Source organism: Rousettus aegyptiacus, unplaced genomic scaffold, assembly GCF_014176215.1.
Source record: "Rousettus aegyptiacus isolate mRouAeg1 unplaced genomic scaffold, mRouAeg1.p scaffold_m13_p_7, whole genome shotgun sequence".
NCBI lineage: Eukaryota > Metazoa > Chordata > Mammalia > Chiroptera > Pteropodidae > Rousettus > Rousettus aegyptiacus.
The window spans coordinates 96,299,131-96,319,034 of record NW_023416310.1 but is presented as its reverse complement, the minus strand read 5'-3'; the positions used below and the strand labels follow the sequence as shown (position 1 = coordinate 96,319,034).

Below are 19,904 nucleotides of genomic sequence, written 5' to 3'. Positions count from 1 at the left end.
TCTATATTGCCAGAAGGTTTTAATGATCAGAAAGCTACATCTCTTTCTCACTCAAAGTTATCATTATATCTTAAGGTAAATTACTTCATCTAGAAAAAATAAACAAATAATTCAGCCATACAAAGTTATCTATTTGATGCGAATAATTTAGATTAACAATAACATGCTGGGGATTAAATGAACAAATTCTATATCTCTAAGTATTTAGGTATCTTGGGAGATTTTCATGTGGACAAATTTAGTAATCTTTTGCAGGTAGTTTCCTGGCATATTGAAGCTTTGTGATATAATAAGCAATAAGAGGGTACTAATATGAGCAAGACTAGAAGAGAATAGTACTGAAGTGGAAGAAGTAGTAAATATCTCTTTTTCTTAAACTTTTGACTTCTTAAATCACTGATCATAGTTCCAAACTATTTTGATAAGTTAATTTCTTCTTGTTCTAAGGGTAGATAGAATAGAAGTCTTAGAAAAACCTATTCTTAGGAGTCACAGACATCTTTTCAAATCAAAGTATACAGAACATTTTTTTGCACAAATAAACTTCAGATAAATATAGGACTAAACCACTCAGGTTCTTCACCAAATCCTTGAATCACTCACCTCTCTAAACTGTGATACATGTTTGATTGATCCGTTGGTTATCTATTTTTATACCATTTCTCAAATGAGCCCTTAATTTGATCTTAGCATGTTCCTCAAATAGATAAATTAGATTGACTTGAAATATTTTAGATGATATTTAGGATTTTAAGGGGATAATAATATGTTTTTCCTTTAATGTAGTAATGAAACGGTATCATGAGTAGGTCTTTCTGATATCACTGACCTTTCGGGAATAAGTAGTATTAGGTAATTACTTAATACTAAAAAATAATATCAAGTAACATTTATGGAGAGCTGTCTCTGTGCCAGGCAAGGCCAGTGTCATGGGCATGTGATCTGTGCAGGTACATTGGCCCTCATTCTTAGAAGGGCCCTCATTTGGGTTAATGCTGTGTTGTCACCACTTTGAAATTCTTGAAAATTTTTAAACAAGGAGACCCCTATTTTCATTTGCATTGGCCCCACAAATGATGTAGCCAATCCTAGTACCAAGCACTATGTTTATAAGGAGAGCCTATCATGTAATTTATATTTTTAAAAAATCCCTCAAGCTTCTGCATGTGAAATGGAGTTTAGGGAAAGCAAAAGAGAAAATAAGAAGACAATAAAAGATATCATAATAGTATTTAAATTGTTTTTGACTGAAGCGGTGGCTGTAGAGAGGGAAGGTAATTGATAGTTTCACATATATTTTGGAGGTAGTGAACATTTTGTCATGAACTGGTAATGTGTAGACCGTGGGGATGTAGAAGAAGATGCTAAAAATGACTTGGGGATTTTTGACAGGATAGAAGTGCCTGTTATCCAATGAGAAAAGTTGGAGAAAGAACAGATTTGAGAGTGTAATTTCATTATGCTAATGAAAGAAACCAGATACAAAAGGCTAAATATTTTATAATTCCCTTACAGTGAAATTTCTTGAAAAGGCAAAACTACATAGAAGGCAGATCAGTGGTTACCTGAGGCTAGGGGTAGGAGCAAGGACTGACTCCATACAGGCATGAGTGCACTTTTTGGGGCCATAGGAATATTCTGAAACTGGATTCTGGTGTTGGTTACATAATTGTATAAATTTATTAAAAATCATTGATTGTCTAGGTGAACTCTATCATAAGTATAAAGCTATTAAAAGATTAAAACAAGAGAGTGAGATTCCTGTGGTTATGTCAAGGAGTACTATTATCATTCTCATTTTATGGATCAAGAAAATAGGAGTTAAAAATAACAGCTTCATGGTTACGTAGCTAGTAAGTGTAATATCCAGTACTGGAACTCAAATCTTTTGAACACTAAGGCCTCTTCCCACTTGCCCATTATAATATATTTACTTTATATTTTAAAACTATGTTTGTTGCATTGCATTGATCAGAGGCTCTCTTAAAATCATAAAACAGTGAGAAAAAAAGATAGAAACCAGAAAACTGTTTTGCTCCTATACACTGGTGCTTCCATTTCCCCTGGATATAAGTGACATAGGAAGTTATGTCATTTATGTTTTTCTCCAGTGCGAATTGTAATAGTGTAATAACCTCACCTTACTTGGTTCTTTGGCGAACTATATTTTCTCTTTCAAATAATGAGGTTAAGAAATAGTTTCATTAGGCCCACTGGTAGCTTAATGCTTACTCCTAGGAAAATGGATGCACATAAATGAATATACATATATAATCCTTTGTGCATTTTATGATTACTAAGATGTCAACATGAGGATTGGTACATTAATAAGCATTAAGTATAGGGAGATGTTGGTCAAAGGGTACACATGTTCAGTTATAAGATGAATAAGTTCTGGAAATCTAATGTACAGCAGGTGACTATAGTTAACAGTACTGTGTGTATACTTGACATTTGCTGAGAGAGTAGATTTTAAATGTTCTCACCACATGTGTGCACGCACACACAGCAACTAGGTGAGTTAGGATGTGTTAACTATATTGTGATAGTCGTTTCACAATATATACATACAGTAAATTATCATGCTGTATACCTTAAATTTATACAATTTTATTTGTCAATTATACTTAAAGATGGGGGAAGCATTAAATATCTCCTGTACTAGACACTAGGGATACTAGTGGTCATCAAATAGGCATGGTCTCTGCCCTCCTGCAGCTTTTTTTTTTTTTTTAGTGGGAGAGGCAGACATTATACTTACACAAAAAATAATTATAAAATTTTTACTTGTGCTAGGTTTAACAAAGGAAACTGTAAGGTGCTCTGAGAGAATATAACAAAGGATCCTGGTTTTAACTGGGGCCTAAGAGAAGACCTCTGTTAGGAAACACATTTAAACTGAGACCTGAAAGATTTGTAAATATTAGGAAAGCAAAGGAAAGGAAGAGGAAGAAGCTTTCCAAGAGAGGAACAGCCTATGTGAAGGCCCCGGGGCACAAAGAGCTCGGCTGATGACCACACTGAATTCAGTGTTATAAAATATTGAGAGAAGACATGAGAACTTGGATACTATGCAAAGGATTTGGTATTTTATTTCAAGAGCAGTGAAATGCTACTGAGGAGTTTTGGGCTGGAAAATTGTATGATCCAATTAAAATGTCAAGAACATTCTAGCTACTGTAAAGAATGGATCCAAGAGAGTTCTGCTGGCTTATAAAGAGATCTTAGGAAAACTATGAGTCTTACCATGAATGGGAAAACTTCCTCAACTTATCAAAGCTAGTTTCAAAAGACATATTGCCGATTAAGTGATGGCAAATGGGAAAAAATGATTGATAAATCGGTATATCTCTGAATAATCCACTAGATCAGTGTTTCTCAAACTTTATTGTGAATTCAAATCACCCAAGTATTTTGTTAAGTGAAAATTCTGATTTGATGGGTCCGGAGTAGGGCATTTCTGCTTTTCTAACAAGCTCCCAGATGATGCCCATGCCACTGGTCCTTAACTCACACTTCGAGTAGCAAGTGACTGGGCTATATTCTAAATTCTAAATATAGTCTATATTTATATTCTGTCTTTTAATGCCTATCAGCCTTCTGTGGTCTGGTCAATTGTCAAACTTTAGTGTTTAAAACTATGGGTTTTAAAAGATAAATTAAAATATTGAGGACGAGAAGAAGCCAGTCAAATATGGGTTTTCATCTTTTCAATAAATAGCCTATATATATTTGTTTCCTATTTGCCTATCTAACCTGTCTGCCTTTCTCCCTGCCTCAGGGTTTAGTTATACTTAAGAAAGAACTATAGGCAATCAATGTAATGTCCAAGACAGTTAGTTATACAGAAATAGTATGTGAAGCTCTGAAATTTTACCTCTGGTATCTAATGGAGTGATTTACGTGATTAATTATGACTTTCTCTGTGCCAGGCATTTTACCCGCCTTATTCGTTTTATAGACAGGAACCCAGGAACAGTTAGAGGATAGTTTCTTGTGCAAGAATGTACAACTCAGCTCTGACTTACTCCATACCTGACTCTTATTCATTATCCTAATCATTGCTAGTTTGTGTTTAGTGACTGCAATCCTAAATACAGAAAACTCGAGGCTCTTTATTCTGTGAGTTAAGAAAGGCTTTGCATTTTTCTAATACTTTATGGAGCTTTGCAGCCATATCTCAATTATTTTATAAAGGTCCCTTGGCCTGGTCCCTGTCCCCCTTGGGAGGGGGAAGGAAGGGTGCTGTGTGTGTGTGTGTGTGTGTGTGTGTGTGTATGTGTGTATTTAAAGCATATATACATATATTAGCAATGCAACTTCTCTTTGTGGCATATGAACCCAAGATCTTGGGAAACACTCTATCGAGTAAAGGGAAATGTTTAAGATTATGCTCTATGATTAAGATTATGCTTGTTGGGAAAGAAAGGGTAGGAAATTTCATATTGCTCCCTGGTTCCTAATAAACGAGAACCAAACACATCCTATTTCAAAAGAAATCTGAAATGAATTTTTAAATTTCATAAAACAGTTAAACCAAACAGACGGTAGTTCCTGCTGATTTTCTTTACTGAAGAAGTGACAGGGGATTCTAAAGTCTCATTTGGTAAAAGATAAAACTGAAATTATTAACATCACCACAGAGATACTAAATGCCTCCTTACAAGTAGAGTCCTCCTAGGTCGGTTTTACCCAGTCCTCGAGCAAGTCAAATTTGTTGGTGTTTTTCCAGACAACGTTGTATCGTTTTGGGTTTGGCTTGATCCCCCTTCTCGCGATTAAAGACAGCCATTAAAATGTTTAACAGTCCTTGGTTTGGCTTGAAGACTTGCAGAACCGCCGGCTTCATCGCCCTGCAATTGGCTTTCCAGGCTAAGGTAGGTTTCCGATGTACCGATATTGCCAAGGCGCTTTGGCCGCAAACTCTGGAAAGAAGCCAAAGGAAAGTGAAGTTCTTGGCGCTAAGCGCTTGTCCGGCTCAAAGAGCCCGGCGCTAGCGCATTCTTCGTGCAGTTATTGGCTGGGACTCTGCGTGCCGCTGTCGGCCAATGAAGACGCTGGAGATCTGGCCCCGGCCCGTCCCCTCTCCGCGCCCCGGGATGAGGCAGAGACTGAACAGCCGGCGAGTAAATCAACGGCATCCAGAAAGCCATGTCGGACTCGGCGCCCAGCGCCCAAGCGCTAACCCGCTGAAAGTTTCTCAGCGAACAAGCCGGGACGATCTGGACCCCGCTAAGAGGCACTGCCTTTGAGTGAGATGGTCCCAGAGGCCTGGAGGAGCGGACTGGTAAGCACCGGGAGAGTGGTGGGAGTTTTGTTTCTGCTTGGTGCCTTGCACAAGGCTTCCGCCGTCATTCGCTATGAGATCCTGGAGGAAAGAGAGAAGGGCTTCGCGGTGGGCAACGTGGTCACGGACCTTGACTTGGATCTCAGCAGCCTGTCAGCCCGCAGGCTTCAGGTCCTGTCCAAAGCTAGCCGAAGATTCTTCGAGGTTAACCGGGAAACCGGGGAGATGTTCGTGAACGACCGCCTGGATCGAGAGGAGCTTTGTGGGACACTGCCCTCCTGCACCGTAACTCTGGAGTTGGTAGTGGAGACTCCGCTAGAGCTTTTCACTGCGGAAGTGGTGATCCAGGATATCAACGACAACAATCCCGCTTTCCCTACCCGGGAAATGAAATTGGAGATTAGCGAGGCCGTGGCGCCAGGCACGCGCTTTCCGCTCGAGAGCGCGCACGATCCCGATGTGGGAAGCAACTCTTTACAAACCTACGAGCTGAGCCGAAATGAGTACTTTGCGCTTCGGGTGCAGACGCGGGAGGACAGCACCAAGTACGCGGAGCTGGTACTGGAGCGCGCCCTGGACCGGGAGCGAGAGCCGAGTCTCCAGTTGGTGCTGACAGCGTTGGATGGAGGAACCCCGGCTCGCTCCGCCAGCCTTCCTATTCACATCACCGTGCTGGACGCGAACGACAATGCGCCCGCCTTCAACCAGTCCTTGTACCGGGCTCGCGTCCTGGAGGATGCACCCCCCGGCACTCGCGTGGTCCAAGTCCGTGCAACCGATCTGGATGAAGGCCCCAATGGTGAAATCGTTTACTCCTTCGGCAGCCATAACCGCGCCGGCGTGAGGGAACTATTCTCCTTAGACCTTGTAACCGGGGTGCTGACAATCAAAGGTCGACTGGACTTTGAAGACACTAAACTCCACGAGATTTACATACAGGCCAAAGACAAGGGTGCCAATCCCGAAGGAGCACATTGCAAAGTTTTGGTGGAGGTTGTGGACGTGAATGACAATGCCCCAGAGATCACAGTCACTTCCGTGTACAGCCCAGTCCCGGAGGATGCACCTCTAGGAACTGTCATCGCTTTGCTCAGTGTAACCGATCTGGATGCTGGGGAGAATGGGCTGGTGACTTGCGAGATTCCTCCAGGTCTCCCCTTCGGTCTTACTTCTTCCCTCAAGAATTACTTTACTTTGAAAACCAGCGCAGCCCTGGATCGTGAGACTGTGCCAGAATACAACCTCAGCATCACCGCTCGAGATGCGGGAGCCCCTTCCCTCTCAGCTCTTACGACAGTACGGGTGCAAGTGTCCGACATCAATGACAACCCTCCACAATCTTCCCAATCTTCCTACGACGTTTACGTGGAAGAAAATAACCTCCCCGGGGTCCCAATACTAAATCTAAGTGTCTGGGACCCCGACGCCCCGCAGAATGCTCGCCTTTCCTTCTTTCTGTTGGAGCAAGGAGCTGAAACTGGGCTAGTGGGTCGCTATTTCACGATAAATCGTGATAATGGCGTCGTGTCATCCTTAGTTCCCCTGGACTATGAGGATAGGCGGGAGTTTGAATTAACAGCTCATATCAGCGACGGGGGCACTCCGGTTCTGACTACCAATATCAGTGTAAACATATTTGTCACTGATCGCAACGACAACGCCCCCCAGGTCCTATACCCCCGGCCTGGACGAAGCTCGGTGGAGATGCTGCCCCGAGGTACTGCTGCGGGCCACGTGGTTACGCGGGTGGTGGGCTGGGATCCGGATGCAGGGCACAATGCCTGGCTCTCCTACAGCCTCTTGGGAGCCGCCAACCAGAGCCTTTTTGCGGTGGGGCTTCACACAGGTCAAGTCAGCACTGCCCGCCCAGTCCAAGACACAGATTCGCCCAGGCAAACTCTCACGGTCTTGATCAAAGACAATGGGGAGCCATCGCTGTCCACCACCGCGACCCTGACTGTGTCGGTAACCGAGGAATCTCCCGAAGCCCGGGCCGAGTTCCCCTCCGGTTCTGCCCCTAGGGAGCAGAATAAGAATCTCACCTTTTATCTACTCCTCTCTCTAATCCTGGTCTCTGTGGGGTTCGCAGTCACAGTATTGGGAGTGATCATATTCAAAGTTTACAAATGGAAACAATCCAGGGACCTATACCGAGGCCCCGTGAGCTCCCTGTACCGAACACCAGGGCCCTCTCTGCACGCGGACGCTGTGCGAGGAGGCCTGGTGCCACCGCACCTTTACCATCAGGTGTACCTCACCACTGACTCGCGCCGCAGCGACCCGCTGCTGAAGAAACCTGGGGCGGCCAGCCCTCTGGCCAGCCGCCAGAACACGCTGCGGAGCTGCGATCCGGTGTTCTATAGGCAAGTGTTGGGTGCAGAGAGCTCCCCTCCCGGACAGGTAAGGGTTAGCAGGTCGTCCGGAATGATATTAATGGTTTTTGATTCTTGCACCGTGTTCAGAAAAGCATGGAGCGGTTTTTTAGTGATGAAGATGTTTTCCTTCCTGATGATGTATCCACTTTTTCACTTGACCCAACTTAGATCAAACTTCCTGCCTTTGTAAAGGAGATGGCCAGGTTAGAGTGTAGTCTGTGATCCCACACATTTTGGAGTTGATTCATTTGTGGACCTAATTCTCACCTTCAGCACTTGCTTACCACAACAACTAACCAATTGCCAAGGGGCCATTAAACTATAATCCAAGATCTCAGCACTCAGAGCTTAGCCTGGTGGTATTTGCATTAGGAACTAGCTGTTGGACACCTTTAACCAGTGGCAGCTGCTAGAAATACAAAAACTACCTCATTTGTCTATCTTTCAAGTGATTGCCACATCTGCATTAAAACTAATGGTTGCTGATCATTTTCCTTTGCCTACACAGATCCTGTACCTCATTCTTAGACAATTTTCTATGAAAAGTAAAATTCTAGGCATCCTTTAAATTTTTTTCAAGAATACTACTGGAAATGACAAAATATTTTTGTTATAATAGTGATGCATACGCATTATAGATAATTTGGAAAATAGAGAAAAGTATAAAAAAAAAATTAAAACTATAATCCCCCAATCCAAAGTTGACCATCATTAATTATAAAAGTAAAAGTAATTACTTATTTTGAAAATAAATCCAGACGATCCAAAATAACATGAAGTACAAAATGAAAGTGTTTTTGTACCCTCTGTGTAATTCCCTATCCATCCAGCATTATTTTTCTTAGATATACACATAATGTGAAGGCTGGCTAAATTCATATCCTGAGAAAGGTGAAGCTTTCATTTATTCAGGATGGTGTGCAGGTGACTGCAAGACCTTTGTCTTGGAGTGAAACTTACATACACTTCAGATGGGGAGAAAGCCACAATTTTGTTACTAATAAGTGTATTGTTGCTATTTATCCTTGGATTTGGCAGTTAGACAAATGAGGCTCTACCACTTACCAACTATGAGTCCTTGGCCAAGTTAATCTTTTTAAGCCTGTTTCTCATATGCAAAAATAGGGAATACATGGTACTATAAGATTGGTACATGATATAATGTATACACAACCCCTGGTGTATCATAAGTGTTAAAAAAAATTCTCAGCTATTACTATTACTATTTTTATTAGTTCCTTGCCTACTCCAAATCTTAAACACATCTTGGAGATAAGCAAATCTAGAGATAGCCAAAGATGACAAAGTAGAAGCATGTATGGAAAGGCTAAGGAAGGATGAAAGCCAGAGAAAAGCAGCTGCTACTCTTCTGGTAACACTGTGAAACAACTGGCACTTTCCCTAGGACAATGTTCTCAAACTGCGTTGCACACTAGAATTACCTAGGGACCTTTTAAAAATTCTGAAGCCCAGGCCACATCCCAGACCAATTAAAGTACAATCTCTGGGGTTAGGACACAGGGATCAGTATTTTTTAAATGTCTCCAAGTAAATTCAATGTGCAGACAACTTTGAAAACCACTGCCCTAGAACCTGCCAGTCTATCAATTAGCGTGTTTATGAAGCAAAGTGTTATTCTGGTATTTACACTACCAGGAGCCAACCTTACAGGGCCAGGCCAAACTTTAAAAAATTCTGTGGTATTGTTTCCCAACCTTAAAATATTACATAGAGTACCTCTGGAAGAGTATCGTAGGGAAGATATAAGATGATAGTTGTCATCTAAAGAAACCTTCTGAAACCACTAGTAACCAGGCAACCATTCTTCAGAAATCTAGAGCTAGGCAATGGGTTTGGGGTCTCTTTAGGGGCTGACATAAATGTTCTATAATTAGCACGTGGTGATGGTTGCATTGCTTTAGTATAAGTGGATATCATTTAAAAAAAATCACTGAAGTGTCTACTTTAAATGGATGAATTGTAGGGTATGTGAAGTATATCCCAATAAAGCTATTTTAAAAATCTAGAAATGAGAGAATCACATACCTGGCATAATAAAATGGTTAAGTCAAGGATATGTAGGGTTAAGGCTTATGATGCTCCAATTCTAGTAATAACACACTGTATGTCTGTTTGTTTTGGTGTGAAATTGCAAGCAAATATAAGGGATTGAGCCCTATAGGTCTTAACTGAGGTCTAGTTCTTGGATATTAAAGGCATCAGTAAAAGGTCAGTTTATGGATATAAAGATAACAAACCGGTAGAAAAATTGTTTAAGGTGTTAGAGAAAGAGGCTTTATTCCTTTCCAGACAGATGGGGGTAGGAGTGAGAGGATCCTAGTACTTCACATTACTAGTTGTTTAGCTTTAGATAGGTCTCTTAACCTCTCTAAACTAGTGTTCTCATCTATAAAATAGAAGTAATGCCTCCTTTCAAAATTGTTGTAAGAGTGAAAAGTAATGCATATAAAGTATCTGTACTCATCATAAAGTACTCATATAAAGTCCAAGTATTCAATAAATATTTGTTGAACTAATTAATAATATCAATAATACACCATTTATCAAGCATTTCACTGTAAAAGATGAAAAGACATAGTCTCTGTCGTTATGGTACACAAAGTACCATAGGAGACAGACATGCAAAAATAAAAAACAATGGGAACAAAGGAACAGAAACATCTAAGTCAGCCTGGGGAAATCAGGAAGACTTCGTAGAGGTGGTGATGCTGAAGCTGAAAACTAAAGATTGAGAAGTAGTTTATTAAATAATAAAGGGAGAAAAAGAGCAGGGAGGGGACCTTGCAAGAAATTCCATGCAGAGCGATAAAGATATTATATTATTGCTGAACCTTAAATTATGTTTGTAAAACAGTCTTTGGAAGAGATAAAGTGAAACAAGTTAGATCTTGAATTACCTTTATGCCAAGTCAAGGAGTTTTTATTCTGTATAGATGATAGTCATTGCAGAATTTTTAAACTGATATATGTATGATATCATCAGGGATTTTTTTTTGTTTGTTTATTTTAGAGAGATTTTTCTGGTAGTAACCACATTCTGAGATGGATTGGGGATACTGAGACTGGAGACAAAGAGAACAGTTAGAAAATTATTACAATATTTGAGGAAAAGATTGATAAATGCTTGAATCACCACATTGGTGGTATAGATGGAGAGAGACGACTATAGTAAAATCATTAGGACTTGTTGATTGACATGATATGGGTAGAGGAATGAGCCAAGGAATGAGCCAAGGATGACCCTACTCTCCCTCATTCTGACTGAGGCAGCTGGGTGGATGATGGTCTCGTCCACTGAAGTGAAACCTGTAATAAACACCTAGTAAGTCAGACTGATTTATATCTCCATCATTCCCATGGGAGGAGGTTTAGGTGTTTTTTTTTGTTTGTTTGTTTGTTTTTTGTTTGTTTGTTTTCTGACTGAGGCAGCTGGGTGGATGATGGTCTTGTCCACTGAAGTGAAACCTGTAATAAACACCTAGTAAGTCAGACTGATTTATACCTCCATCATTCCCATGGGAGGAGGTTTAGGTGTTTGTTTGTTTGTTTTTTGTTTTTGCAAAAACAAAAACAAAACAAAACAAAACAACAACAATAACAGAAAACAGATCCTTCTTTTTGAGACCAGAAGGTGGTTTGCTGGCCTCACCATAGGATATTCCTAAGGGTCAAGGGTTTGGAAAAAATCTAGGGAGAATAAGAAATCCAGGTTTTGCTCCTGTTTGGGGTATCCAGTGGTAACCCAGGTGAGGACTGGGATGAGTTAAGAAATCTCATGTCTAGATCAGGCTAGATTTTTCTCTTTGTGCTGTGTTGTGTTTGCCACTCAGAGTACAGTTTGTAGGTTTACAGTGTGAAATGAGCTCTGTTTCTACATTTGTGCAAGGTGGTAGCCAGGCTTCTGGGAGGGTCTGGATCAGGGTGGGTGTGGAGTGAGATCAAATCTCCAGCTCCAAGAGGCCCCCTGGGGCTAAGTGAAAAGCTTGCTCTTTTGAAACAGTCTCTGTTGGTAATTAACAACATATCAAGCATACCATGGTGTCAAATAAAAGGGATTTGTAGGCACAGTGCTGTTGGTTGCTGATCTCAATCATTCACGGGAGCTATTAAATCTGTGAACATTAGCATTCTGCCTATTAATGAGATCTAGTCCTTAGCGCCTCCCAGACACAACTGATTCTTTACTGATTTGGAACATCTCCCTCTCCTGGCTTTCTCCACTCTGCTTCATCCCCTTCCATACTGTCCTTGAAATCAATGAATGGTAATTTAGTATATCACTAGCAAGCTTCTGAATAAAAGAGGTTTGGTTTCCGCTGTGCCTCCTGTTACAACAAAAACGTGTACTGCATAAATTTAATTGGCTACATTAATGTGTAAGCCTTTTCTGCAAAGAGAAGGATATGTTTCTGAATAATCTGCAGAGGAGCAGAGTTTTGTGTATGTGGTGGTGTTTCTAATTAGCTCCTACTCTAATACAAATGGATTGGGGCAGAAGCTACTCATTTAGAATATTGGTGGATAACAACACTGGCTTGAACAAAGTGACCAACCTCAAATGGCTACTCCTCTCTGGGCTGCAGGTTGCTAGGGCTCTGGCTGTCGCGGTTCCTCCTCCCCAACCCTTGCCGAAAAGGGGCGGGGAAAGTTGATGTGTTAGAGAGAAAAAAAAACATACATATATGTTGTCTGCCTCTCCATAGAGGTAATAACCCGTGGAAAAAAATGCTGTTGAGCGGGAGAAAAGCAAAAAGATAGGTGGGTTTTTTTGTCTTTCTTTTTTTCTTTCTTTCTTTCTTTTTTTTTTTTTTTTTTTTTTTTTTTTCTTCCAATGCTGCGACGCATTAACCCTGCTGCTATTGGGATGTTCTCTGCTCAGCCTATTGGCTGAGCCCAGGAGCCGCTGTCTGCCAATCCGATGGTGGAAGGCAGACAAATCTACCCCGCCACCAGCAAAAACGGCGCGTAACCCTTGCAGCGCCAGCCCAGCCGCGCCAGAGCTGGCGCGGGGAAAGGAAGATAGGTGTTTCCAGCTGCTGTGTGGCCGTTTGGGGCGGGTCGGCTTCTTCTGCTTTCTCAGGACCAGGTAGAGAACTAGCGGGAGGCAGCAATGCTCCGCAAGGTGAGGAGCTGGGTAGAAATCTGCCCCGGGGCTGCCCTTTTGTTCCTCTTTGGCCACCTGGGTTACGTTTGTGGGCAGATCCGCTATCCGGTCCCAGAGGAGTCACAGGAAGGGACTTTCGTGGGGAATGTCGCCCAAGATTTCCTGCTGGATACAGAGAGTCTGTCAGCTCGCAGGCTGCAGGTCGCTGGAGAGGTGAACCAAAGACACTTCCGTGTGGATTTGGACAGCGGAGCCCTGCTCATCAAGAATCCAATCGATCGAGAGGCACTGTGTGGGCTCAGTGCCAGCTGCATCGTGCCCCTGGAGTTTGTAACCGAAGGGCCTTTGGAAATGTACCGAGCTGAGGTAGAAATTGTGGATGTGAACGATCACGCCCCCCGATTTCCTCGGCAGCAGCTGGACTTGGAAATTGGGGAGGCAGCTCCTCCAGGACAGCGTTTTCCTTTAGAAAAGGCTCAGGATGCAGATGTGGGGAGCAACTCCATCAGCAGCTATAGACTAAGCTCCAACGAGCACTTTGCCCTGGATGTCAAGAAGCGCAGCGACGGCAGTCTGGTCCCAGAGCTGCTCCTGGAGAAGCCTTTGGATCGGGAGAAGCAATCAGACTACCGCCTGGTGCTGACTGCTGTGGATGGAGGTAACCCCCCAAGATCTGGCACTGCAGAGCTCCGGGTATCAGTCCTGGACGTGAACGACAACGCCCCTGCCTTCCAGCAATCCAGCTACAGGATTAGCGTTTTGGAGAGCGCGCCAGCCGGGATGCTGCTCATCCAGCTCAATGCCTCTGACCCGGACCTGGGTCCCAGTGGTAACGTCACCTTTTCTTTCAGTGGTCACACCCCTGATCGTGTGAGAAACCTCTTTAGCCTGCACCCCACTACTGGAAAGCTTACCCTTCAGGGGCCCCTAGACTTTGAGATTGAGAATTACTATGAATTCGATGTTCGGGCTCGGGATGGGGGTTCTCCAGCCATGGAGCAACATTGCAGCCTTCGAGTGGATCTCCTGGATGTAAATGACAACGCCCCCCACATCACAGTGACCTCGGAGCTTGGAACTCTCCCAGAGAGTGCAGAACCTGGCACTGTGGTGGCACTCATCAGTGTGCAGGACCCTGACTCAGGGTCAAACGGAGATGTGAGCCTCCGTATTCCTGACCACTTGCCATTTGCCCTCAAGTCTGCCTTCAGAAACCAGTTCTCCCTGGTGACTGCTGGGCCCCTGGACAGAGAGGCCAAATCCAGCTATGACATCATGGTCACTGCTTCTGATGCTGGAAACCCACCTCTGAGTACACAGAGGACTATTTTCCTCAATATTTCAGATGTGAACGATAACCCACCCTCTTTCTTCCAGAGGTCACATGAGGTGTTTGTTCCTGAAAACAATCGCCCAGGGGACCTGCTTTGTTCCCTTGCAGCCTCTGACCCAGACTCTGGCTTGAATGCGCTTATCTCCTACTCTCTCCTAGAGCCCAGAAATCGAGATGTGTCAGCTTCCTCCTTCATCTCTCTGAACCCCCAGACGGGAGCTGTTCATGCTACTCGATCCTTTGACTATGAACAAACACAGACACTGCAGTTTGAGGTGCAGGCCCGGGATCGGGGCAACCCACCCCTCAGTAGCACCGTGACAGTTCGTCTCTTCGTGCTGGACCTCAATGACAATGCTCCAGCAGTGCTCCGCCCTAGGGCCCGGCCCGGTTCCTTATGTCCCCAAGCACTGCCTCCATCAGTTGGCGCTGGCCACCTAGTTACAAAGGTGACCGCTGTGGACCTGGATTCAGGTTACAATGCTTGGGTTTCATATCAGCTCCTGGAGGCTCCAGATCCCAGCTTGTTTGCAGTCTCTCGCTATGCTGGGGAGGTACGGACGGCCGTTCCCATCCCAGCTGATCTTCCCCCACAGAAGCTGGTCATTGTGGTAAAGGATAGCGGTACCCCACCACTCTCTACTTCTGTTACTCTCCTTGTGTCCTTGGAGGAAGATGCTCATCCAGTTGTCCCTGATCTTCGAGAATCTTCAGCTCCAAGGGAAGGAGAATCCCGCCTGACCCTCTACTTGGCTGTATCACTAGTGGCAATTTGCTTTGTCTCCTTTGGCTCATTTGTGGCACTACTGTCTAAGTGTCTGCGTGGGGCTGCCTGTGGAGTGACCTGCTTTCCTGCTGGCACCTGTGCCTGTCTCACCCGATCTCGAAGGAGGGAGGGGCTTCCTCCTTCCAATGGGATCCTCCGAATCCAGCTAGGGTCAGATGATCCTATCAAGTTTGTTGATGTGGGTGGTCATTCTCATGGCTGTACACCCTTGGCTTCTGCGCCCACTCGGAGCGATAGCTTCATGATGGTGAAGTCGCCCAGTGCACCTATGGCAGGGGAGCCTGTTCGCCCAAGCTGCCCACCCTCTGATCTTCTCTATGGGCTAGAGGTGAGACCTTTGCAGGCTCAGCCAATGTTTGAGGGTTATTCTGGTCCAGGTGTATGGCCAGGCTATGTCCCAGAGAGAATAGGCCTCTCTGTAAGAGCCCGTAGTGACGTCATCATTTTTGTGAGTGGTAACTATGTGGTAGATGCTGTGCTTTAGAAGTGTTTTGTGAATTAATCAGGGAGTTGAAACAGATTACTACTTGGGTTTGGGTTATGCCCTTATCTGAGAGTAAGAAATGAAATTAAGTGGTCAAGAGCTAGAGTATTGTGGAAGCGCGCTGCCAGGATGTGGGAGCATAAGTTATAGTGCACTAGGGTAGAGTGTACCATACAGTCACCTAAACCTAGGTGGCTGGTTTCTCTACTCTTCCTGAAGGAGGGGGCCAGGTTCTGGACTACCTTAACTTTAGGTTACCCTTTCCCAGTGGATTGAGGGAAACAAACATCGCTGTCTCACAGTGTCAAGCCCTCTGTGAAGGGAGCTCTCTGCTTGAAACCCAGAAGAGAGCACAAAGAGGAGAGAGCCAAGAGAGTAGAGAGGCATCAAGGTGGAAGCAGAGGTCTGTTAGACCAGGTCTGTGGGACTCCCAATCACGTTTCCACTGGGATTTGAGCTAGATGCAGTGGGTTGGGGGCAATAAGCAGTAAGTGAGATCACTTAATGTCAGAAAGCTGGTTTACAGATGAGGAATTCATAGAGATAGCTACTCCGGAAGTTTCTAAATAGATTTCTTTTGAACTGGTGAAACCATAAAGCCTAGAGGGCATGCTTAGCTATTAGTCACCCTCCTGGGTAACCTGGGTACTCCCAGAAATGGTCCCCCTTACACAACCTGTGGGGCTTATTCCACAGCAAAGGTCTGGGATCTCAAGAAAGCTGCATCAGCTGACACAGAGATTCCTCAAAGCACTGCTGGAAAGTTGGCAAGATCCTATAGGGTCTTAACAAAACTCTTCTCTCATCTCAGCAGCATCTGTCAGGCTGGGGGTGGGAGGGGGAACACATAGGCTTTGCCACCCCCAGAAGGACAAACTTTTGTTCGTTCAAGCAAAGTAGTGGAAGCTTCTGAAGTCGTGCAGGAAGTTGCTGGGAGAGAACACTGAGAAGTTTTGTACCACTTTGTCTTCCCTGTGAGCACCATCTGAGCTGTCAAATTTTGCTGCCAAGGGGGCTGTATCAACCTGCAGCACGAAATGAGTGGGGAGGTAGGAGGCTTCTGTGACACAAATTTGCAGCGGCTGTTCCTAAGGTTTCCAGGACTGAGGAGACTTCATAATTGGTTGAGAGCAGACAGACTTTTTGGCCAATCAAACTCACAGCCGAGGTGGGGGATCCGCTCTTCTTGCCCGCCTCTCCTCCCCCAGCTCCCCAGCTCCCCAGCTCCACTCCGATTCAATTTCCCTCCCCCCTCCCCACCCCCGCCATTCGGTGACTAAGAAGAACTGCTGCAGGCTGACAAACCTCCGAGCAGTTTTTAAGAGGCTGGAAGGAGACACAAGAGATTTCAGCTGCCACATTCCAAGCCCTGGGTCTGCCTTGGAGACAGGACAGCACAGAGTCAGTGTCCAGGAAGGGACTTCTGGGTCATGGGGCCCAGGACACCCCCACAGCTCGCTGGGAAATGGCAAGTGCTGTGCATGTTGTCCTTGTGCTGCTGGGGCTGGGTGTCTGGGCAGCTTCGTTACTCAGTGGTGGAGGAGTCTGAGCCGGGGACGCTGGTGGGGAATGTTGCTCAGGATCTAGGCTTAAAGGTGACAGACCTGTTGAACCGCCGACTGCGCTTGGGCTCAGAGGAGAATGGGCACTATTTTTCCCTGAGCTTGATGAGTGGTGCTCTGGCAGTAAATCAAAAGATTGACCGAGAGAGCCTGTGCGGAGCCAGCACCAGCTGCCTGCTGCCAGTGCAGGTGGTGACCGAACACCCGCTGGAATTAATCCGTGTGGAGGTAGAGATCCTGGATCTCAATGACAACTCTCCCAGCTTTGCCACCCCTGAGCGAGAGATACGCATCTCAGAATCAGCTGCATTTGGGGCACGATTCCCACTGGATAGTGCCCAGGATCCAGACGTGGGCACGAATACCGTGAGCTTCTACACTCTGAGCCCCAATAACCACTTCACTCTGAATGTGAAGACCCTCAAGGATGGGAAGCTATTCCCAGAGCTGGTGCTAGAGCAGCAGCTGGACCGTGAAGCCCAGGCAAGACATCGGTTGGTGCTCACTGCTGTAGATGGGGGTATCCCGGCCCGCTCAGGGACCACCCTAATCTCTATCACTGTGCTGGACATCAACGATAATGCTCCAACCTTCCAGTCCTCAGTTCTACGTGTGGGACTCCCAGAGAATACACCCACAGGTACGCTGCTGCTCCGCCTCAATGCCACTGATCCGGATGAGGGCACCAATGGCCAACTAGACTATTCTTTTGGAGACCATACATCGGAAGCAGTGCGGAATCTCTTTGGCCTACACCCTAGCAGTGGAGCAATCCATGTGTTGGGTCCCATAGACTTTGAGGAGTCAAGTTTCTATGAAATTCATGCAAGAGCCCGTGACCAGGGACAGCCAGCCATGGAAGGCCACTGTATGATTCAAGTGGATGTGGGGGATGTCAATGACAACACCCCAGAGGTACTACTGGCCTCTTTGGTCAACCCGGTCCTGGAGAGCACGCCGGTGGGCACAGTAGTGGGATTGATTAATGTGCGGGACCGAGACTCAGGGAGAAACGGTGAAGTGAGCCTTGATATCTCTCTGGACCTGCCATTTCAGATTAAGCCTTCTGAGAACCACTACTCACTGCTAACCAGCCAGCCCTTGGACCGTGAGACTACATCCCACTATATCATTGAGCTGCTGGCCAGTGATGCAGGCTCACCTCCCCTGCACGCACATCTTACCATCAGGCTCAACATTTCAGATGTTAACGACAATGCACCCTTCTTCACCCAGCAGCTCTATACTGCTTACATCCCAGAAAATCGGCCTCCAGGCTCCCTTCTCTGCACTGTGGCTGCTTCTGATCCAGACACTGGGAATAATGCCCGTCTCACCTACTCCATTCTAGGGAATCAGATTCAGGGAGCACCAGCCTCCTCCTTTGTGTACGTCAACCCTGAGGATGGGCGGGTCTTTGCCCAGCGCACCTTTGACTATGAATTGTTGCAGATGCTGCAGATCACGGTGGGAGTTCGAGACTCTGGCTCTCCCCCGCTGCATGCCAACGCATCTCTGCACGTGTTTGTCCTGGACCAGAATGACAACGCCCCAGCAGTACTGCACCCAAGACCCGGCCAGGAATTCTCAGTCCCCCAGCGCCTCCCTCGCTCCGCACCTCCTGGCTCCTTGGTCACTAAGGTGACAGCTGTGGATGCTGACGCAGGCCACAATGCGTGGCTCTCCTATGCACTGCTGCCACAGTCCACAGCCCCAGGATTGTTCTTGGTGTCTGCACACACTGGTGAGGTGCGCACAGCCCGGGCCTTACTGGAGGATGACTCTGACACCCAACAGGTGGTAGTCCTGGTGAGGGACAATGGTGACCCTTCACTGTCCTCTACAGCCACAGTGCTGCTGGTTCTGGAGGATGAGGACCCTGAGGAAATGCCCAAATCCGGCGACTTCCTCACACACCCTCCTGAGCGTTCAGACCTTACCTTTTACCTCATTGTGGCTCTTGCAGCCATCAGTCTCTTATCCTTAGTCACCTTCACCTTTCTGTCAGTTAAGTGCCTTCAGGGGCACGCAGATGGGGATGGGGGTGGGGGTCAGTGTTGCAGGCGCCAGGACTCACCCTCCCGAGACTACTATAAGCAGTCCAGTCCCAACCTACAGGTGAGCTCAGACGGCACGCTCAAGTACATGGAGGTGACGCTGCGGCCCGCAGACTCGCAGAGCCATTGCTACAGGACGTGCTTTTCACCAGCCTCGGATGGCAGTGACTTCACTTTTCTAAGGCCCCTCAGTGTCCAGCAGCCCTCAGCTCTGGCGCTGGAGCCTGACGCCTTCCGGTCCCGCTCTAACACGCTGCGAGAGCGGAGCCAGGTGAGGGGCTCGGCGCGACCCCTGGGGGCGGCAATGGAGAAGCCGCCCATCCACCTAAGGGACTTTGAACTTGTATCCACACCTCCCGGTTGAGCTCGGCAGCTAGCTGCGCTCCACCGGATTGTCAGGACCGTTTGGACTGATTGCGCGGGGCCACAGGTGTGGCGGAAGCAGGGAAGGGGCTGTGAGCCTCAGGAGGTGGTGGGTTGTGGCCGAGGAGGGATAGGACCGACCCCACCCCCACACTCTGAAAAGGCTGGGGCGGGGCAATCTTGCCGCGAGGCAATTTCCGCCGGGGTCGAGGGTCTGGGGTGGAGGCGGTCTTAGGTCCCCGCCCGCAGCCAGCCTCCTAGGCCCTGGCGCGCGCACGCTCCGCCGCTCCGCCGCTCCGCCGCTCTTTAGTTTTCTTCTTCTGTTTCTCCCCACTCTCTGGATCTGGGACTTCGCTGTGATTCTCAACCATCCTTACTCCCGCATCAAACAAACGCATCTGTAGGCAGGACAGAGTTGCCGGCGCAGGGCTCCCTAGTGTCCAACCAGCAGATCACGCCCACGGGCCACACAGCCCCGCCTCGCCTGCACACACACGCCCTCACCCTTGAGCTTGCACGCACACCCCCTTC

General features: G+C 46.3%; 1 protein-coding gene across 22 annotated transcripts in view; it reads left to right on the top strand.

Moving 5' to 3' along the window:
• Window positions 1-19,904, top strand: part of LOC107499678 (protocadherin gamma-C4) — a 155,491-nt gene that overhangs the window by 119,159 nt on the left and 16,428 nt on the right. The window contains exon 2 of one of the 22 annotated variants that reach the window (XM_036225160.1): window positions 11,621-16,815. The exons of 15 other annotated variants lie outside the window; for them this stretch is intronic. In XM_036225160.1, coding sequence (XP_036081053.1) covers window positions 12,794-15,391 — 2,598 coding nt within the window. In that variant the 5' untranslated portion in view covers window positions 11,621-12,793 and the 3' untranslated portion in view covers window positions 15,392-16,815. Of the gene's footprint in view, window positions 1-2,729; window positions 7,688-11,620; window positions 19,282-19,904 lie in introns of those variants that run through there. 6 more of the 22 variants (XM_016124117.2, XM_036225161.1, XM_036225158.1 and 3 more) reach the window with 6 other exon arrangements.